This window comes from Myxine glutinosa, chromosome 8, assembly GCF_964187855.1.
Source record: "Myxine glutinosa chromosome 8, kmMyxGlut1.1, whole genome shotgun sequence".
NCBI classification, from domain to species: Eukaryota; Metazoa; Chordata; class Myxini; order Myxiniformes; family Myxinidae; genus Myxine; species Myxine glutinosa.
In genome coordinates, this window is record NC_136268.1 from 129328602 (window position 1) to 129351753 (window position 23152).

The 23152-nt window shown below is 44.7% G+C and overlaps 1 protein-coding gene across 1 annotated transcript in view; it reads left to right on the plus strand.

The window, feature by feature from the left end:
• The window catches only part of LOC137432916 (collagen alpha-1(XXVII) chain-like), a 135255-nt gene that overhangs the window by 101705 nt on the left and 10398 nt on the right, over positions 1-23152 (plus strand). Inside the window, exons 5-11 of the mRNA XM_078783732.1 lie at positions 7217-7279; positions 14251-14304; positions 14815-14850; positions 14994-15011; positions 17392-17427; positions 20212-20238; positions 20341-20406. Coding sequence (XP_078639858.1) covers positions 7217-7279; positions 14251-14304; positions 14815-14850; positions 14994-15011; positions 17392-17427; positions 20212-20238; positions 20341-20406 — 300 coding nt within the window. The remainder of the gene's footprint in view (positions 1-7216; positions 7280-14250; positions 14305-14814; positions 14851-14993; positions 15012-17391; positions 17428-20211; positions 20239-20340; positions 20407-23152) is intronic.

The window sequence follows — 23152 nt, forward strand, 5'->3', positions numbered from 1 at the left end:
CGGCCACAAAAATTGCGGTCCATATGGTGTATCGATCCAGGCAGCAAGCAGCGGAAGTACAGGCCCACAACTGCGGAGCCAGCACCTCTCTCTCCTCTCTCTCTGCCCCAAAGCCAGATCCTCGGAGGTGGGAGACAAAAGAAGACAAGTGAGTAAGGTGGTAAGGGCGCAAAAGTGCATGCAATATAAGGTAATACACACTGGGGGCACATGGGAACCAGGTGAGACAGGTACGTTCCTACCGTACGCCCCCCCCCGCCCCCCCCCCCCCCACCAGGTAACCTACATTGCCCCTCCCTTACCCCTTACTGTATCCACAAAACACAACACTACCCATAAACATCTACTTTACACATCAACGAACGTCCCTACTGTCTTCCCCGTTCCTCCCATTAACCAAATTCGTCTTCTCTCCCTCCTAACCAATCAAATTTGCCATCTCCAACTCTCATCAAAATTTGCCATCACCAATTCATCATCAGTCCCTCCTAAGGAGGGAGAGATGGAATCACCCCAATGTCTCATCCATGTCGTGATGCGTCTCACAAATCCAAACAGCAATTCTCATTTCCTGCAACACAAAACAAAGAAAACACAGGTGTGGAGTCATCATCATCACCTCAGGTAAGTGGCTGCGTATGGTGTGACAGGTTCATCAATCCTAACTATTTCCTAAATGACTTTAACAACTTTACATTACCCGGGGTCTTTCTCCTGCCAAACCATTGGCCCTCATTACTCTATGTGGTTCAAAGAACCAAAATCCCATTGACCATCTGTGGTGCACACCATCAATTTGGGTCTCACTCCCCGATTCAACACTCGGTGCTCCCGCATGATTTCGGTGGCTGGGTCTTGTGACACTCCCAGCTGGTCCGCCCACCTGCACACCTCCACCACTGTTGTTGCCTACTGAGCTCACCTGCTCCTCACCCTAACCTAACTAACTGGGGAAGGCCCTCTCGCACTCTCACCCCCTCGGTGCCCTCTCTGGCACGGGCTGCCCGATCCACACCCGGGATCTTCAGGCACCCACTGACACTAACGGCTCCCAGAGCCCACCTGCGGCCTCACCTGGCCGACATCTAACAGTGGCGGAGTGCCCAACCATTCACACTCATACTAACAGGCCACACGACCAGCCAATTTCACCACACCAATGCACCCATCCACAATACCATTCTGCAACCGCACCACAAATGCCAATATCCAACCACAATTTACCTATACCTTCTAACTACTCTTTAAACTACCCTCCCCTGGTACTCGTGAAAGGGGTCCACTCTTCCCCCATCCACACCTTCGCACCATGCACACCACTCCGTACCACTTACTCCAACTCTCTCCACACCACTCATTCTCTGCTCCATATATTCCACACACCTGTACTTGCACACCTGTGCTCTCATACTTGGTGCCGCCTGCACCCTTCTCTCCCCCAAGCGCATTCGCGCTGATCCACAACACTCACTACTCACCATGACACTCATCCGCAATGCTCTCTCATTCATCACTTGTACACTCACACACACCTCGGAGCATTGCCTCACCGATGCCTCATTTGAAGCTGCTCACCAGCACTTCCATTCATACTGCATCATCTGCTCTGTCTACTCCCTTCTAAAACTCGCGCTCCTCCGTCTTCCCTTACACTCAGCGCTCCCACGTCATTATCAAACACTAAGCTACTACGTCCCCACTACAGGTACCAAGTCTCTCACTTAAATCTTGTCACCTATAGTCACCTCTCGTCCCTATCAATATAACCAAGCCCTCCCTGGCTCGGTTGTCATAGCCACCCCATAAACTATAGCGCATTTGCCCCCATCATGGGAAGGGTGGCAGGGATGCCACCCTTACCCACCGGGCCCATTGCTCATCTATCCCCCAGTCCTCTGGCACTAATAAGCCCCCCTTATTCAGAGGTACTGGGTCCCGCCTCGGCATCTAAAGCCGAGGCAATCCACGGGGGCACCTGCTCGCCGGTGTAAGGCTTTCTAGTTTCCCGGGGTCTGGCGGGGGGGTGTCTGGGGTCGGCTAACCCGCTCCCCCCTGGGCGGAGTTGAGGACCTCAACCGCCGGGGATCATCCCGGCGCGTGGCTCGACAGTGCCGCGCCAGGTGACCCAGACGGTTGCAAGTATAGCACCTCACCTGATAAGGTGCTTGTCTCCGGAATTCCAAATTTCCCCCCCTGAAGGTCCGAATTGGATTACCCGCTCGTGATCCACCGCGGGCCACCTCCGGGGCCGCCTGCCATGGTCCAGGTCCCGCCAGGCGCTGGTCCACCATCCTCCGGACCATGCCCGCCAGGTCAGGACTCACGTCGGGGGCGGGCCCCCAAGGGGGTCCTCCCTCCATCGGGGGTCCCACCTGGCGGACCGCCACTGCGTGATGCTCGCTCCCCCGGGCCAGGGGCCTCGTTGCTTCCCAACGGGCTGCAGCGTCAGCCGCCTGGCTCAGAGTCTGCGGGCGCCACATGGCGAGCTGTTGCCGGAGCTCAATATCCGGGAGGGCCTGGATAAAATGGTCCAGCGCCAGGCTTTCCCGGGAATCCGCTGCCATGTTAGCATGTGCGATCCCCACTGTGCGGCGAATGTCGTGGGCAAGTTCCCCGATGGCTTCCTGGGGCTTGCGTTTTCGCAGTGCGAGCTGAGCTTTAACAAGCTCGCTCTGCTGTTCAATGCCGAATCGATTAATTAGGGCGTCGTGGAGGGCTGGCAGGGTGAGAGCACCCGGTGGTAATGCCGTCAGCACCTCCGCCGCCGCGCCGCGCAATGCGGCCACCAGGTGTACTCCACCTTCGTCCTCACCCCAACCGTTGCCCTTACACACACAGTCAAACTGCGCCAGGTACGCTCGTAGATCACTCTTGCCGTCATATGGCGCGAGTGGGACCTTGTGGGACCACCTCGTATGCGAGTCGTTGCCCGCCTGCCGGACCCCGTGCGTCGCCCCTTGCGGGGTCAGCGCGGGGCCGAACCGGCCGGGCCCCCACAGTACATTACCCCCAAGGGGCTCCCGTGCCTCCCCTGTCCCTCTAAAAACTACCCCTGTTGGTGTCGATGCATGGGTCACGCTTCCGCAACCCGCTACCCATTCCATACCACCACAACCTTGCTCACTCACACCTCGCACCTCTCCCATCACCGGACCCTCTCGCTCGCACCCTCGTTCCATACACTCCGGACCAGCCATACACCTCACTATTGGCCACTCACGAACATCCGGGTCCATCTCGACCCCCAAGCTTATTAAATCACCTGGCGCATCATACGCACGACCATATTGGTCACCACTTACACCGGGTCCTCTTTCTCTTTGCTTCTCCTCCATCACCTGTGAATCCCTCATCCGGCTAATGAGCACATCATCACGATCCGAACACAGACTTTGGACTAATTCTTTTACTTCCTCTTTTATCTCTTTCTTATCCTCTCTCCGTCGCTTCTTAATTTCGCTCACCCCTTCTTCCACTTCTTCTAATTTCTGCTTCACCTCCTTCATCTCCTCGTGCGCCCCCTTAAGTTCTTCCTCTAACTCCACCTTATTTTTTTCTATGTGCTCCCGCACCTCCCGCTCTTTAACCTCCCTCACCTCTACCACCTTGTTCATTTTCCTCGTCAGGTCCTCATGTACCGTCTGACACTCTTTTTTAATTACCCCTACGTCCTTTTTCATCTCCTTCTGTGTTGATTTTAAACCCTCTATTACCGCTGTGTTCTTCTTTACCTGGTCCCCCAACTCCTTTTGTCCCACTGTCAGCTGTTCTACTCCCAGCGTCAACTCCTTTATCTCTTTCGTAGGGGTAATTGTACCCCTATAACGGTTGCAAGTATAGCAACCGTTATAGGTATAACCTTGCAATTTTACAGTCCCCTTTCTCACCTCCTTCTCCATGCGCTCCTCACAGTGCCTCACCTCCTCGCGCACTCCTCCGACCTCCTCACTCACACCTCTTCTGATCTCCCCTCCCATCACTTGCATCTCCTGCCCAGATGCCACCCTCATCTGCTCCATTTCCTCCCTGTGAGCATCCAATTTAGTTTCTACCCCCATTCTGGCCCCCTCTATCTGCTGCCCCATTTGTTTAACTTCCCTTTCCGCTTGGTCCCTCATGTCCCTCAATTTGCCTTCCATACTGTTTTCTAACCCCTCTAACCCCTTTTTCATCCCTTCCATTTGATTCTCTTGAGCGGCCATTCTGTTTTCTACCCCCGTTAACCCCTCCTGTATTTCCCCTAATCTATTGTCTAATCCCTCTATTCTACTCCCTAACCCTCCGATCTGGGCCCCATGTCCTCCCTCAATTTCTCGCTATTGGACCCCATGTCCTCCCTCAATTTCTCGCTATTGGACCCCATCCTTTGTTCTAACCGTTCGCTATTCTGGGCCAACAGGGCCCCTATTTGCGCCATGAGGACTTGCATGTCAATCGGCGGCACGGGTACAGCTACCGCAATCCCCTGCGCGGCGCCGACCTGTTGTTCGTGCTCCTCTTCCCCATGCCTAGCGCCGCCATTTTGCGAACTTGCCGCCCTCACTGCTTCGCTCTCCTCATGCCCCTCAATTTGGTCCTGGATCGACCCTGCCTCACTCTCCTCTACGGGAACCCAGCCATCTTGATCTCCCATAGCGCGACTTTCAAAATTCGGGTTTTTGTAAAACAAAAGCAATTTCGGTACTTTGTAATTTTGACCAAATTTTGTCTAGCTGTTTTAAAAATTTGGTTCGGGCCTCGTATCTCACTCCCCGACACCAGTTGTTACGGTCCGCGGATTGGATGTTATTTACCGAGCAGAGGTAACCGCGGCCGAACAGTTGTTCCCCGTTTCTTCCCGACTCACCTGATTCACCCAGACGTTGGCCAAATCGCGCTATACTAAATCAATGATGGAAAGGACACGACGACTGGGAAAGATGAAACGACGCAGTACAGTTCTCAAGACCTCCGGAGGAGGGTATAATTACAGTGGTGGAGAAAAGGGGGTAGATTACAAGGCAGAGTGAGGTAAAGACACAGAAGAGATGGGCACTTAAATACAGTCTTATCAAAGCCCAGACAGACCACGGACAAACGGACAAGGTAGACTCACACGGGGATTGATGGCAGGAATGGACAGGTAGGTCGCTGGCACAAGGTGCACCTTGGCTCGGGGACAGGATAAAGCACGGTTCAAAGATGCAGGGAGGTCTCACAGCGCTCGGAGGTGGTCTTGCTTGCTCCAAGCTCAGCGCGCATCTGACGTCACCTCTCTCTCTCTCTGCGCATGCTCAACGGGGAGTGACACGCCCTCGGCTGGTTGGTTCCGCCCCAACTGGGGCCGGTCCGCCGCTTCCATTGGGTGCGGGGGTTACCGGGCTCCGCCCTTGACGAGGAGCCGACAGGGAGCCCCTGTTTGGTAACCCCGTCGAGCACATGTCCGATGGCGGCTCGTTGGGAAGGCCTGGTGTCCTCCCACCACTCCTACCAAGCCGGAGTGAGGACGCGCACTCCCTGCGCTCGTTGTTGTTGTTGTTGTTGTTGTTGTTGTTGTTGTTGAAGAGAACTGTGAGGAAGAGCTGCGGGGAGGTATTGGGAGGTCCTAAACTTCCTAACGGTGCCATACAATCACATTCTGGTGCAACGAAGGGTCAGAATTAATGGAAACGAATCCTTACCTGACATAGACTAAGAATAACTAGCAAGATGTCCTATAGTTGTCTACCTGAGATGCGGTGGACCAGGATGCGACATTTAATGGGGGAAATAGGGGGAGGTCGGGTCTACAGAGTGTTGTTTACAGAAAATGGGACTAGGGAATGGGGAATGGGGGATTGGGGAGAGTTGGGAAGTATTGAGGAAATAGGGGAATATTTACAAGCGGATATGGATGGATGCAAATCCCATATCCGCAACAATATTATTGTTCTGCTGTACATGACGGTGCAGATTCTCAGCCCAACTTTAAACTGCCGGATTGGTGCATCACAAGCAGGGACTTGCATTGTGGTATGTTATCACTCTGTTAGACCATTAAGTTGGGTAGCACATCTGCTCATATTAGTTGGTACCCATTAAATATCCCACTGTGTCCTCCGCAAGTAATATGTGAGTTATCGGTGGTACCCTAAACAACTTTCAAATTCTGGCTATAACTCTCTTGCACACCAGAACTGGGTGAGCATTGCAGGTACAGTATACCAAAACCTCCAATATAAGTTGATGGAGGCTTTGTTTGTGTTTGTGTGTGTGTAGTTTTTTTTTTTTTTTACAGACGTAGTATTGCATTGTATGCATTTTATTCCACAATAATTACCATTACCCCACCCCCTATTTGCACTGTTATTACTCCCACCACCAAAGGTGGAGGAAGGTTATGTTTTCGCCCCTGTCTGTTTGTTACTTGCAAAATCGAAGACTTTTCAAGTATATTGGTTGGTCTTGTGTGTTATTCTGTCTGTCTGTTTGTTTGTCTGTCAATCGCCTACAGGTCACAATTCTAAACCGATCATCGTGAAACTTTACCATGTTTAGAGGTAGTCACAACTGAGAATCCTATTTATTTTGAGGTCAAAGGTCATCTTGAGGTCAAATTTCAAAAATCATCATTCTTCATCTGATGGACTTGAAGTTAAACAGCAACTGCATAGTGTCTCAGTGAATTGGGAAACCAACTATTTTTGAAGTAAAAAGGTCAAAGGTCAACTCAAGGTCAAACTTCTAAAATCCTCAATTTCCATCCAATTGACTTGAAATTTTAAGAGGATTTCCATATGTGGTCACTGAATTCAACCACCAATTCTTTTTGAGTTCAACGTAGGCACAAAAGGTCAACATAGGCCATATTTCTAAAATTTACAATTTTCATCCATTTGACTTGAAATTTGAACACGATTTACATATCAGCTCACTGAATTCAACCACAAATTATTTTTAAGGTAAAATTTATTTAATGGATTTTGCAAGTATTGTGCTATGCACAACATCTTTCTTGTTTATTTATCATTGAGCTTCAGTGTGTGTTTACAGGCCATAACGTTTTACCAATTGACATTTTGCCATCAAATCTTCAACAAACCTTTATTTTGAGAATATGGAGAACACAAATGAATAACATGGACAATTTTTTAAACTATCGTTTTCATCAAGTTTAGTGGGAGTACATACAATACGGTGTTTGCATGTGTTTAATGACTGATTTATCCTTTCTTTTATCTTTTCTTGTATGATTTAGGGCCCATTGGGTGAAAACGGCTACAATGGGATCTCAGGTCCGAAGGGACCCACAGGATTTATAGTATGTATAGAAGCCACCCTGTTTCTTTACCCCTGACCTCCCCAACGCCTTTCTTTATTGGCATTCATAACCTGAGGTATCATGTGCTATGGAACTAATAATTAGGAAATGATTTCTTATGCCTCAACAACTTTGTCTTTCTCTATTACTGCCTGCTGAGACAATGTACCCACCGTACACAGTCGTACCCAGCTGCTCCTGGACTCTGTGTCCTTTCCTCCTGACAAGGTGGAAAAGTTTCTGTCAACCCTCGACTCTGATTCTGCAACTGGTCCTGACGGCATCAGCCCACGGGTCCTAAAATCATGTTCTTCCGCTCTTTCACTCCCTCTTTCTGTTCTCTTCACCCTCTCTTTTGCTCAAGGTCATCTGCCACCTGCTTGGAAATCAGCCAACATCACCGCTTTGCACAAAAAAAGGTGCAAAAACAGATCCTAGCAACTACAGACCAATCAGCCTTCTCCCAATTATCAGCAAAGTCATGGAATCCATCATTGCTTCAGATATGAAATCTCTACCTCTTCTCCAATGGCTTGATCTCTGATCATCAATTTGGTTTCAGACCTGGTCACTCTACTCTGGACATGCTGCTTCTGCTTTCTCAACAATGGATGGAGGTCCTCAACGCCAAACAGGAAATTAGAGCTGTCTCCCTTGACATTTCACGTGCCTTCGATACGGTCTGGCACCCTGCTCTGCTCACCAAACTCTCCTCCTTTGGTATCCATGGAAATCTCCACGCATGGCTGGCGGACTTCCTCTCTGGTCGTAGTCAACGTGTGGCCCTGAATGGGTTTCTCTCATCTCCTCTTCCTGTTCAGGCTGGAGTTCCCCAAGGTAGTGTTCTGGGCCCTGTGCTTTTTCTGGTCTTCATCAATGATCTCTCTGACTCTCTTGAAAATCCTCTCCATCTCTTTGCTGATGACTCCACTCTCTGCTGCTCCATTCCTCATCCCTCAGATCAGCAGTCTGCAGCCTCCTCACTCTCTGCAGACCTAGACAAAATCACAGACTGGGCAAACAAATGGAACATGTCTTTCAATCCTGATAAATCTCACACTCTTACGATGTCTCTCCGAAAAGACCGACTGGAAAACCCTCCCATCCACTTTCTGAATAAGCCTCTCCAAGAAGTTCTGTCACTCAAGCTTTTGGGTCTCACTATTTGCCATGATCTTTCGTGGGAAAACCACATTTCAAATCTGGCCTCCAAAGCCAGTCGCCGACTGGGCATCGTGCGAAGTCCTTCCTTGGCACACCTGAGCTCCTCACCACATACAAGGCTTTCATCCGCAGCTCTATGGAATACTGCTCTCCCCTCTGGTCTGGTGCTCCTGCCTCACACCTAGCTCGTCTTCACGCTGTTGAAACCAAAGCGTTCAGAATCATTGGAATCTCCCGCGATGAAGCTAACTCCAAGGGCCTTTCACTCACTCACCGCAGGCAGGTTGGTGGTCTTTCCGTCTTCTACCGACTCCTCTCTGGCCTTGCCCCCCCCCCCCCAGCTCTCTCTGGGCTCTGTCCCCCAAATATTCCTGCAGGTCGCACAAGATCTGCCTGCAACCCTCTTATGGTTAAACTGCCAAAATCAAAACTTTCTGCTCACCTTCACTCCTTCATTCCTCTTTTCTCCCGCCTCTGGAACAAACTCCCTCACTCTCTTCAATCCCACTCCACCCTCCAGGTCTTTAAAACAGCTGTTCACCACCATCTCTTATCCTCCCCCATCCAAAACCTTGATCTATTCTACCCCCGCTAATTTCGGTCCCCTTGTGTTTTATACCTCTCCCCCCCCCCACCCCCCCTTCCCACGCCTCCTGCCCCCAAGCCCTCTCCCTCCCACACTTCTCCCTGCTCTCAAATGTTGTGGTTGTGTGCTTCCCCTTCTCTCCCCATCTTGTCTTCCGCTCCCTCTTCTTGTATATTTTGTTTGTCTGGTTGATTTGTTTGTGAAATAAATGTTAGCTCTTTCACGAGCCTCGATTCAGTATACAAAAAAAAAAATGGTGAATTAATGTTTTTTTATAATATTATATGTCTTTTTGGCTTGATAGGAAACGTCACCAGATTATGGCTAGGTTGCAGATTAGCCATTTGTCTGGCACTACTTGAATGTGATTGCTACAATAGATTTTATCCATTAAAAAGTGGTTACGTTGAATGGAATTACTCATGCTGTGTGACTAAGGTCACTTGAGTATAGCACTCATCCCATCTGTGTTTGTTTGTCTGTTTTGGTGGCAAAATAACTGGACAATGAAGGCAGATAGAATAACCAAATTAGGCAGAGAGCTTCATTTTTGGTTACTGATCAACACCATTACATGATAATGCTCAGTGTTGCCCATGTAAAAAAAGGAAATTGTAATACCCTCTACCACCATCACCAGGTGGCGCTACACGGTACACATTTACATAGAGAATTTACTCCCCTCTCCCGGTCCCCCACACCCACTGAGTTTTACCGTGAGGCCGAGGCCACATAGCCTATGTTAACCCCAGACAAAGTTGTATTTGTACTTGTACCCCTGGTAAAGTATAAATAAAAAAAATAACCACCTTTAGAGGCCATTTTTCCCCGCAAGCGGGGGTTGGCCTTTTTCGGGGACCGTGGTTGTTGTTGTTTTTTGGTCCCCTTTTTGAAGCAATGTTTTGCGGCCGGATGCCCTTCCTGACGCCAACCCTTTTTGCCGCCTTTAACGACAAACAGGGAATTACCAGTGAACTGGTCCTAAGCCGGCACCCTAGCCGCTCGCCCAACACCAGGGTTTGGTAAATGGCGCTGGATATATCCCTGGTAAAGTATATAAGTGTTTATTGCTGGAGTACATGGCGTTGCTCAAGCGAAAAATAAAAAATAACATATTTGAAATGAGGGCAAATATAATGGAAAAGCAATTACATCCAAATCAAAATCCATCACAAATGTCAAATCATCATTTTACCTTTTCGTTGAATATATGCTGGTGAATGCACCGTTCATCATGTTTCTGAGGGAAGTATGACCAGTGAGGTACCCGTGCTAGGCACGGGTGGGAAGCCAGAAGCAAACAGGCAATGCAGAAACGGCGAATGCTAAAGCATGAAACCAATAAATTCCACATTCCGGTAGCACCTTCAGTCGCACGTCAGACATGGACAGCAAGTTCGTGAAGGACTTCCATGAAAAACGTACCCGTTGGCAAACAAACGTGTATGTTTGTTCCATACCCAGTCAATGGTGAATCTGCATATGGCGATCCGCGAAGGCACGTTTAGAAAGTAGAAACTGTCACGGCATTCGCGGCAGGTGCATAATTGTCATCAAAATCTAAACAGTATTCGTAGAATTTCAATAAAAGCCACATCACTGTTCATATCGGTAAATATTATTCCATAGTGTTTGGAAAAACTGGAAAATTGGAAAAATTGGAAAAACAATATAGCCTATTTTACTCCCAGGGGTCCCAGGAATACCCATCCAAAATATCGTTGCAATCGGTTGAGCCGTTTTTGCGGTACCTTCGAACAGATGGATGGACATTTGGTGAATTATAGATAGATGACGTTCAGGAAGAAGAAGAAGCCTTACGACCAACTTCGACCACTTCCGGAATTGTTTATTTGTGTTCAAATATGTGGTATTTGTTTTGTATATATTTATGCGAATGTGAACTTGTATACAACTGTCATTAATCAAAAAGACTTAGGCACCATAGAGTGATTTGTTTTAAACCAAAAAAAACGAAATTTCTTTTTTTCTTTTTTTTTCTTCTTTTTTTGGCTAAAATACTCCCAAGCAGTCAATGATGCACCTCTGAAAGTTTGACGAAGATCCTTTCAGCCATCTCTGAGAAAAATTGCAACACAGACAGACCAACGGTTGTCTTATGTCGTAGAAGATATATACACATACAACAACATGCATTTTAAAGGCCATTTTCCCTGCTAGAGCAGGGGTTAGCCTTGCGGTCCCCATGACAATCTTCTCCATTTTGCCCTATTTTCTGCATCTCTCCTTGTTAACCCCCTTGCCCGCATTTCTTCTTCCACCATCTTTAGCCAAGTCTTTCTCGGTCTTCCCCGTCTTCTACTTCCTTCTACATTCATTTCCATCACTCTTCTCAACCAGTCACTTTCATCCTTCCTCAACACATGACCAAACCATCTCAACCTGTTCCTCTTCACAGCATCAATCACAGGCTCTATTCCCATCATCTTTCGCAATTCATCATTTGGCTTCCTCTCTCTCAACGATACTCCGCACATCCGTCGAACCATTCGCATTTCCACCCTTTCCAACCTTCGTTGCTGCTCTACGTTCATTACCCATGTCTCGCTCCCATAAATCATAACACTTCTCACACATGCAGCATACACCTTTCCCTTCAGCTTCAACGACACTCCCCTCATCATCAGCACGCCACTCAATTCCCGAAACTTCTTCCATGCACATCTCACTCGAGCAACCGTTGCCGAGTCTGATCCACCTTCTCCATTCAGCATGTCTCCGAGGTAGCAAAATTGTTTTCACACCTTCCACCTTCATGCCGTCTCCAAGATCAAACTTAACATTTCCTCCATCTGCAGCTCCCTCTGTGCACACCTTACATTTGAATGTAGCTGCCACACTGGTTAATGACCCTCTCAGACCACTACATTTTTGATGAACCCACTCAGCGCACATTGTACACTGTATGGAGTTCACTCCGACACCCTTCCTACACACAGCACAGGGCCACTTCCCAGTTCTTTCCACCTCACCACATGCTTTACCACTTGCCATCACCTTCGTCTTTCCGATATTCACCTTCAGACCTTTTGTCTCCATACATTCCTTCCACGTGTTCATCTTTTCCTTCAGTCCATCCATACTTTCCACAATCAACACCAGATCATCTGCATACAACAACTCCCACGGTAAACCCTCCTTTACGTTCTGAGCCAGCACCTCCATCACAGCTACAAATAGTAGTGGACTTAGTACCGACCCCTGATGCACTCCCACCTTCACCTCAAACTCACCACTGTTCCCGTCCTTCGTCCTTACAGCTGTGTGCGCTCTTTTGTACATTGCCATCACTACTCTGATCAACCATTCCTCCACTCCTAACTTCCTCAATGCCCATGTCAATACTTTGCGTGGAACCCGATCGAATGCTTTCTCCAGATCAACAAACCCAAGAAACAACTTCTTCCTCTTCTCCCTGTACTTCTCCTGCAACTGCCTCACAATGAAAAGCACGTCTGTCGTTCCTCTTCCTGGCATGAATCCAAACTGCATTTCGTCGATCTTCACTTTCTTCCTTATCCTCCTCTCCAACACCCTTTCCAATACCTTCATTCCATGCTCCAATAACTTTATCGCTCGGTACGAGCCATACTCCAGAGGGTCACCTTTCCCCTTGTATAGAGGGACGAGCGTACTCAGTTCCCAACCCACTGGAATGCAGCCTTCTTTCACCACCAGATTACAGATCTCTGTCATTCTCTTCACACCCCAACTTCCTGCTGCCTTCAACATATCCCCACAACTCCCGTCGGCCCTCCCGCTTTTCTACCCTTCATTGCTTTTATCGCTTCCTCAACTTCCTTCTCAGTTATCTTCTCTGCCGGTCCTAAAACTGGGTTACTCTCTATGTTGCCATCCCATTCATTCTCTGTATTCAACAGCATTTCCATATATCTTTTCCATCTTCCTTTAATTCCATCTGGGTCCACAACGATTTGTCCCACTTCGTCCTTCAAGCAACTCACCCCCATCACATCACACCTTTCTTTCGCTATCTGCTTTGCAATCCTGAATACTGCTTTCTGACCCTCTTCCGAATCCAAGCGTTCTCCGAACATTTTCCTACATGCCTCCTGCGCCTTTGCTACCTCTTTCTTTGCAGCCTTCCTGGCTGCCTTATAACTTTCATGCTCTGCTGTTTCTGCTCCCGTACCCTTCGCCTTCTGCCACTCCTTGATCTTCTTCCTCTTCTCGTCAATCCTCTTTCCAACTTCATCATCCCACCACCATGTTTCCGAGTGCCTCGGTGGTCCTTTTGTCCATCCACATACCTCACCAACGGCTCCCAACAGACTAGCTTTCATTGACCTCCAAACACTTTCAAGCTCAACCACATCATCCTCGACCCTACTCAGCCTCTCTTTTAATGCCTCCCTTACTGTCACCTCTTTCAACCTCCACACCTTCATTCTCGGTTGGTACTTCACCCGCCGAGCTCTCCTCGCACCTTTCACCCTTACGTCGCAGACAACCAAGTGGTGCTGTGAAACAGCCTCCTCCCCCGGGTCACCTTTGTGTCCCGGAGGTGCCCCCTATCTCGCCTACGCACCAGCAGGTAGTCAACGGTTGTCGTCGACCCACCTGACGTGTATGTAACAAGCTTATTATCCTCTTTCTGGAACTGAGTATAACAAATCAGCTCCATCAGCAAACTCCAAAATCCTTTCACCTTCTCCATTTCTCACACCATATCCGTAACCCCTATGAACTCCATCAAAACCATCCATACTCCTTCCCACATGTCCATTTAGGTCTCCTCCTACCACAACAACTTCCTCATCTTTCACGTTTTCCATCAGCTTCTCTATCGCACACCAGAACTTGTCCTTACTGATCAATACCACATAGTATTACATCATAGTATTACATCATCGAGTACACGCTAGTTATTATTGAATTTACTCATAATGTAGCTTAGTTGTGTTTCTCTAAACAATGTGATTGAAAATAAAAATCTAGATCAATCTTTTTTGGTCCCAAGAGGCAACATCGGAACAGTTAGGCGTTCATTCAATCATTCACAAGTAGTGCATTTAAAATCTATTCACGATAATCTGTTTTGTGAATTTAAAACTGAGTTGAGATGGTTTTCTCAAACTTTAAATCATTCAAACATCGAAAACGGTCAAATGTAATTTTTTTTCTTTTTATATGGGACTGCTTCTAACATTCTGACATATTTCTTATTTCCATGCAATAGGGTGAGAGAGGAGGTCCCGGTGCAGTTGGAATTACTGGCCCACCAGGAAGGCTTGTGAGTACACTTCTTGAACTTATTATTTGCTTGTGCCATTCACCTCCTTTTGTTAACAAGCTAGGTGTTGATCATGATCAGGCTGATGATCAACACCTAATACGCATTGTACTAGGTATTGATCAGTAAGTACTCAGCCGATAAAATAAGTAGGGATATGAAATAAAATTGATTGCTCATGAGTTTATTGGTTGCTTTGTTCTAAAAGTGCTGTAACATAAACATTCAAATAAAAAAAATTTAAGCACAATCTGCAAATAAAACATCATTTTGCAATTATCCCTAATTGACTTTTTCTATTAGTCCATTGAAAATGATCGTGCCATTGCCTCCAACAATTCATTAAAATCTCGATTTGATTAACAATTGTTTATGAATTTTGCAGGTTTTAATTTAACGATCTGAATTTCAGATTTACTCGTAGGTCAAAGTGAGGGATGTTGGACTTAAGTCCATTTTGGGGGGGACTCGCACCCGAACTAATTTACACTTGTTCCTTTGTTTCCAAAGGGTTTGAGAGGAAATAAAGGTCATACCGGAGTATCGGTAAGAGAACTTTATTCATCTTCGATGTAACAGTTGACTTTTATACGTTTACATAAATACTTTACATCTGTTTTTTTCTGTTCAGAAGCCATTTAGCCTCTTAAGGTTTCACTTCGATTATTTATTCTCACTTCGCTCCTTAGGGACCTCAAGGACTGAGGGTGAGTAACTATCTGAACAGTAAATATCCTTGACTGTTTTTGAGTGATACACAACTGCATAAATCCTATACAACTCCTGACTCCAGACACAACTCCAAGTGAAAGCAAGAGGGACAGGAAGCCATAATATATTTCGATACCATTTGCACGATATGATTTATTAAGCCATTGCATTTTAGTTTCAGGGCAAGTTCGGACAATGTGATTCGTAACATAATATAATGAATAATGTGATTCCTCATCTGAAATGGTAGAATAATTTCATGATGCAACTGGGAAACACCTGTTTAAACAAGTAAATTATAGAGTCCCTTTCCAAATTGCTAGGGTCTTCAATGTATAGATTCATGAACGAGCTCACCTGGGGAAAACATCATGGCCTTTTCCCCATGCCACCTTCCATCAATCTCAATTCCATAGAAAAACAAAATGCCATGAAAATGTGATTATTTATTTGAATAAGAATAACCACATTCAAGCTTTAGCAGCAGTGCAGTCTTAATGATGGGTAAAATAACCATTTGAAGCAAACTACCTCGAAGAATTCCAAATCCTGTCATCTTCAGAACAGCATGATCCGAGGCCAAAATATGATCGAATCGACGAGCAATCGACCTCCAAATTGTCAGACTTTGGAGTCTGATTCCCAGTACCTAGTTGCCCACATATCAATAAGCAACAGTAGAGGTTTTAAAATATATACACTGGAGAAAAGGGCAAAGTCACACACCATCGTGATTGTACAAATACTAATATAACAATAGCCTGATTATATAAATCGGTCTCTTTCAATTTATGATCATTGATCAATATGAATCTCTTTCAATTTATGATCAATTCAACTTATGATTTCAATTATGATATTGATTTATTTTTTTTCAATGAAATCTATCAAACTACTGAAAGAATGTTCTGCATTGTCCTGTGATTTCTAATACTTGGCTGTCCTACCTGGTTTTAATCCCAATGGTACTGACACTGATCATTTAAACTTTTTTTTGATGGACTACGAAGTTTTTTGCTCTTTTATGTAATTCTTTAGGTAGTAGGTTGTAGACAGGAACCGCCGAGGGTAGTACTACTGTTCAGACTTAGGAGTGTTAAAGTGGTGCCCGGAACCATCTTACACTCTCCATGTCAAGATTGCTGGGCTTACTTCTTGTCTCACTCAAACTATAGCTACCGGGCTCGATTCAATCTCTCTTTCTTGCAAACAAACGTCATACACTTTTCATCGTACACTTTTCATCGTACACTTTTCTTCATACACTTTTCATCATACACTTTTCATCGTACACTTTTCATCATACACTTTTCATCATACACTTTTCATCATACACTTTTCATCGTACACTTTTCATCGCACACTTTTCATCGTACACTTTTCATCGTACACTTTTCATCATACACTTTTTACAGTACACTTTTCATCGTACATTTTTCATCATACACTTTTCATCGCACACTTTTCATCGTACACTTTTCATCATACACTTTTCTTCATACACTTTTCATCATACACTTTTCATCATACACTTTTCATCATACACTTTTTATCGTACACTTTTCATCATACACTTTTCATCGTACACTTTTCATCGTACACTTTTCATCGTACACTTTTCATCATACACTTTTTATCGTACACTTTTCATCATACACTTTTCATCATACACTTTTCATCGTACACTTTTCATCATACACTTTTCATCGTACACTTTTTATCGTACACTTTTCATCATACACTTTTCATCATACACTTTTCATCGTACACTTTTCATCGTACACTTTTTATCGTACACTTTTCATCATACACTTTTCATCATACACTTTTCATCGTACACTTTTCATCGTACACTTTTCATCGTACACTTTTCATCATACACTTTTCATCATACACTTTTCATCATACACTTTTCATCATACACTTTTCATCGTACACTTTTCATCGTACACTTTTTATCGTACACTTTTTATCGTACACTTTTCATCATACACTTTTCATCATACACTTTTCATCGTACACTTTTCATCATACACTTTTCATCATACACTTTTCTTACTCATTTTCACTCCTCACCTTTACATTCTCTGTCTCTTATTTCTCTTCATACAGCTATTTTATTTAAGGCCTGGCCTCGATGAGAACTATGTAGTCCGTTACTGGAGCTTTCAACATAAAAAAAGAATCATTCTTTCATAATTGCTAATTATTATCAGAGTTTTAATTTGTCGGTTTTGCCAAGTGTTGTTTTTTATGTCATTATCTTGGCCTGGTCATTCATGTAAAAGATTCCCATGGACTTTGCGCACTACCTGCTTTAGTGAAATCATGATTGATTATATTGATTGAGGCTGAATATATATATTGTCATTGAAGGGAGCATCGGGACCACCTGGAGAACCTGGCCCTGCTGTAAGTTTTTTTTTGTTGTTGGTGTTTATTTGTTTAAATTGCAAACATTCAATAAAAGCAATAAAGGCATTTGCAACATTCATGCATACATGGATTATTCAACACATTATAGATTATTCTGATGATGCTTTTGAGTATGCACTTACCTTTTTTCAACTATTTCTATCCACTTCCTTATCTTTTGTATTTTCGTAAGAAATGCTGTCTTCTTTTTCAGTCTTTCTTTTCTTGTAATGATGTATAAACCATGGATATGTATAACAAATAATATTTTTCGCATGAAGTATACTCCAGAATGTTGAACTTGTCCTACCACCAAAACAGAGTGAAATATTGACAGAAATTGATACATGTGGAACAAAATCTTCTGTGTAAACAATTATTTTCAAACACGTGGTGTCATACAGTGCATTCAGAAAGTATTCAAACCCCTTCACTTTTTTCACATTTTGTTATGTTGCAGACATGCTGAAATCGTTTAAATTAATTTATTCCCTCATCAATCTACACTCAATACCCCATAATGACAAAGAGAAAACAGGATTTTAGAAAGTTTTGCAAATTTATTAAAAATAAAAAACTGAAATATCACATTGACATAAGTATTCAGACCCTTTGCTATGACACTTAAAATTTAGCTCAGGTGCCTCCCATTTCTCTTGATCATCTTTGAGATGTTTCTACACCTTGATTGGAGTCCACCTGTGGTAAATTCAATTGATTGGACATGATTTGGAAAGGCACACACCTGTCTATATAAGGTCTCACAGCTGACGATGCATATCAGAGCAAAAACCAAGCCATGAGGTCGAAGGAACTGCCTGCAGAGCTCAGATACAGTATTGTGTCGAGGCACAGATCTGGGGAAGCCCACAAAAAAATTTCTGCTGCATTGAAGGTTCCCAAGAGCACAGTGGCCTCCATAATTCTTAAATGGAAGAAGTTTGGAACAACCAGGACTCTTCCAAGAGCTGGCCGCCCGGCCAAACTGAGCAATCGGGGGAGAAGGGCCTTGGTAAGAGAGGTGACCAAGAACCCGATGGTCACTCTGGCTGAGCTCCAGAGATCCTGTGTGGAGATGGGAGAAACTTCCAGAAGGACAACCATCACTGCAACACTCCACTAATCTGGGCTTTATGGCAGAGTGGCCAGACGGAAGCTTCTCCTCAGTTAAAGACACATGAAAGCCCGCTTGGAGTTTGCAAAAAAGCACCTAAAGGACTCTCAGACTGTGAGAAACATGATTCTGTGGGCTTTCATTTGTCTTTAACTGAGGAGAGGCTTCCGTCTGGCCACTCTGCCATAAAGCCCAGATTAGTGGAGTGTTGCAGTGATGGTTGTCCTTCTGGAAGTTTCTCCCATCTCCACACAGGATCTCTGGAGCTCAGCCAGAGTGACCATTGGGTTCTTGGTCACCTCTCTTACCAAGGCCCTTCTCCCCCGATTGCTCAGTTTGGCCGGGCGGCCAGCTCGAGGAAGAGTCCTGGTTGTTCCAAACTTCTTGCATTTAAGAGGTATGGAGGCCACTGTGCTCTTGGGAACCTTCAATGCAGCAGAGATTTTTTTTTCGGCTTCCACAGATCTGTACCTCGACACAATCCTGTCTCTGAGCTCTGCAGTCAGTTCCTTCGACCTCATGGCTTGGTTTTAGCTCTGATATGCATTGACAGCTGTGAGACCTTATATGGACAGGTGTGTGCCTTTCCAAATCATGTCCAATCAATTGAATTTACCACAGGTGGACTCCAATCAAGGTGTAGAAACATCTCAAAGATGATCAAGAGAAATGGGAGGCACCTGAGCTAAATTTCAAGTGTCATAGCAAAGGGTCTGAATACTTATGTAAATGTGATATTTCAGTTTTTTCTTTTTAATAAATTTGCAAAACTTTCTAAAATCCTGTTTTCTCTTTGTCATTATGGGGTATTGAGTGTAGATTGACTAGGGAAAAAATGGATTGAAACGATTTCAGCATAAGGCTGCAACATAACAAAATGTGAAAAAAGTGAAGGGGTCTGAATACTTTCTGAATGCACTGTATATTACACAAAATAGTACAATGGTTGGAATTAAAAGAACCTTGATTGATCTGACAAAGGATTAACGCCTGAAATGGAGGGTTAACCTGACTCGGTGGTGTAATGGTTGGAGCGTCCACTCCGAGTCTTGGAGGTCAGTGGTTCAAGCACCGTCCGAGTCATGCCAAAATCTTTAAATATAGTACATGCTGCATCCTTGCTTGATGCTCGGCATTTAAAAACGATAGCGCATGGACAAACAACCATAGGTTGTCAACCATTGCACAGCCTAGATGGGCCTAATGGCTGTCTCCTGCGTTGAAGTTCCTTGTCAGGGAACATGCACCACTATTATAATAACATCAGCTTCTTCTCCTCCATTCCCATGATGGTTAGCATACCTCGGTGAACGTCGTGTTGATTTCATCCATCGTTCGACCTGTCTTCCGACGCAGAGCGACACCATCCTTCACGAGCAAGACTAGTTTGTCATTCTTACACAAACTATAGTGTAAACATGTGATATTTGGAACCCAGTTATCTACATTCAGATGTTCAACTTTCATGATTATACTCCTCGTCCTTTAGAATGGGACAATTTTAATATTCTGGTGTGTACATAATGCTCTACACACCAATCTGTCATTTTGTCTGCTTTTGCATTTGTTATTCAAATTATTGTACTGTTATCTAGTTATTGTACTGTAACTTCAACTTTACTTTGTGAAGAGGAATAATTTGTTTTATTTTATTATTGCCTTCTCAGGGTCCTCCCGGAGCCTTGAGCATGTTGGTATGAAAAGAAAAAATGAATTTCATTAAAAAGCAAAATAACATTTCCAGTTTGTGTTGCTTACTAATAATGATTCAAATATCTTTGTTGTGTTCCTCCTAGAGGCAAGCTTATTTGAGCGAAGATGTCAAAACTTTTGTGAAGTCAAACAGTCCACAACATATGCATGTGAGTATCGATAATGCATGTGTGTAAGACACTTGAGCTACCTCCATATTAAGTACACAAGCGGAAAGGTGAGAAACTAGAACGGCACCCGGTAGAGAGCATACCTCCGCCAGGCTGAACAGTTTACGGTTTGTATCCCACTGATAGGTCAGATCTAGATCCGACATGAACCACAATCGAATCGGCTTGTTCTTGTCACTTACGCAACTCATCCACCAAGTTTTGTCATATGTCATCCACAACTTTTTGAAATATCATGGTACATGTCGTTTTTAGCTGACTGACTAACCACAGGCTAACCACTAACCACTGACTGACCACAGGCTGACTCAGCCTGTCATCCTTCCGAGGTCGGCTAATTGAGTACCAGTTCACTGGTAATTCCCTGTTTGTCGCTAAAGGTGGCAAAAAGGGTTGGCGTCAGGAAAGGCATCCGGCCGTAAAACATTGCTTCAAAAAGGGGACCAAAAAAACAACAACAACCACGGTTCCCGAAAAAGGCCAACTCCCGCTTGCGGGGAAAAATGGCCTCTAAAGGTGGTTATTTATTTTTATTTTTTTTTATATCGTTTTTAGCCCTATCACTCAATGGTGAAGAATCACTTTTTAAAAACTCTTGGATCCAGATCCGAATATTCATCAAAATATAATCATTTCATCCTTGTCACATACCCAACCTCTCCACCAAATTTCGTCTGAAGCCGTCCACAACTTTTTGAGATATATTGTTCACAGGCAAACAGACAGACAGACAAACAGAGAGGGGTGAAAACATAACCTCCATCAACCTTTGGTGGTGGATGTAAAAGAAAAGATATCCATAGATCATTAGTATGAACCACGACCCAAAAGGGACAGTGCAGAGGTACATGGATTTGCAAAACATTTATCAACATCAAATAGAAGATATGGAAGGAAATTAAAGGATGAACTAGAAAGCCTCTGAAAATTCAAAGTCCATCCGCATCCACTTTGTATTCAGACTTATTCTTCTTCCATATACAAAAAAATGACTACTTTAGGCGACCATGTCCTTTTGCCTGAAGAGCAATATCCTTCAGTGACCTAATATGCAAACCCTATTCAAATTTAAAGTCAATTGGATGAAAATTGACAATTGTATGCAACCTTGACCTTTTGATCTAAAAAAAACAAAAAAACAATCGACTTTTAACTTTTAATTGGTGAACTAATTCAGTGACCAAATATGTGCATTCTTAAAATTTCAGGTCAACAACAACAACATGCATTTTAAGGCCATGTTCCCTGCTAGAGCGGGGGTTAGCCTTGCGGTCCCCATGACAATCTTCTCCATTTTGCCCTATTTTCTGCATCTCTCCTTGTTAACCCCCTTGCCCGCATTTCTTCTTCCACCATCTTTGGCCAAGTCTTTCTCGGTCTTCCCCGTCCTCTACTTCCTTCCACATTCATTTCCATCACTCTTCTCAACCAGTCACTTTCATCCTTCCTCAAAGTGTGTGGTTAAAATTGTGTTAAATAGTGTTAAAATTTCAGGTCAATCGAATGGAAATTGACTATTTTATGCAACCTTGACCTTTTAACCAAATTATTAATTTCTTCTTTTTTTCTTTTTTTTTTCTCACACCTTGACCAATTCTTCTTCGATCTCACACAATAACCAGTTTGTTGTTGCCTTGTTGAAAATTTTATGAGAAAAGCTCAACTGGTAAACATAAGTTATGGCATGGACACACACACACACACACACACACACACACACACGTGACTGCAAACCTGCGGCCCCCTCCTGTCTTCCGCTGTGCCGTGGGGCGCAGGCTGATAATGCGAGATTTACAGAAGCCCATGGTAAAAATACCACAACAGACACAAAGGAAGCTTTTCATCTTTACACTGCTTGTAAGAGTTCAAACATGGGAGGTTCAATAAGGAATGGCTCGAGTTGTTGGATGCACTTGGTGCTTAAAGAAAAGAAGAAACTAAAATGACTTTAACAACTTATTGTTTTATTCAAAACATTTGATTGGGTAAACTTACCATGGATTATGTGAAGATGATTTTAGGTTGACGAATGAAGTCCAGGCTGTACACGAAGTCTTGTTCCGGTTTAAAATGACATGACAACCAAACCAAGAGGGAAACAATGATATGGTTTTTCTTGCATTTTGTCATACTAGGGCATGCCCGTACTATATATATATCTAAAATTATATCCCCCCCCCTCTATTTACATGAAATGGTTTGGTCCATTCGCAAAGCCAAAGCGGACGGCTTGCGAGTACGGTGACAATCCCCCCCCTCTATTTACATGAAATGGTTTGGTCCAAAGCGAACGGCTTGCGAGTACGGTGACAATCCCCCCCCCCCCCCTCTATTTACATGGAATGGTTTGGTCCAAAGCGAACGGCTTGCGAGTACGGTGACAATCCCCCCCCCCCCCCCCCTCTATTTACATGAAATGGTTTGGTCCAAAGCGAACGGCTTGCGGAGTTTGGTAAAGAAATCGCCATAGCTCGGTAACTACTTGTCCGATTAATTTAAAACCTTGAAAAGGCACATCCTCGGGTCCCCAGCAATATACCTGGCAAGTTTCAAGTATATCGGACCGGTAGTTGTCGAGAAACAGCGGTCGCATACACACACGCATACACACACACAGACACACACACAGACACACACACAGAGATTACTGGAATTATAGATAGATAATTCGTAAAGTTTCTTGTGTTATTCAGTACACCTGAACATGTGCACCTTTCGTGGCATA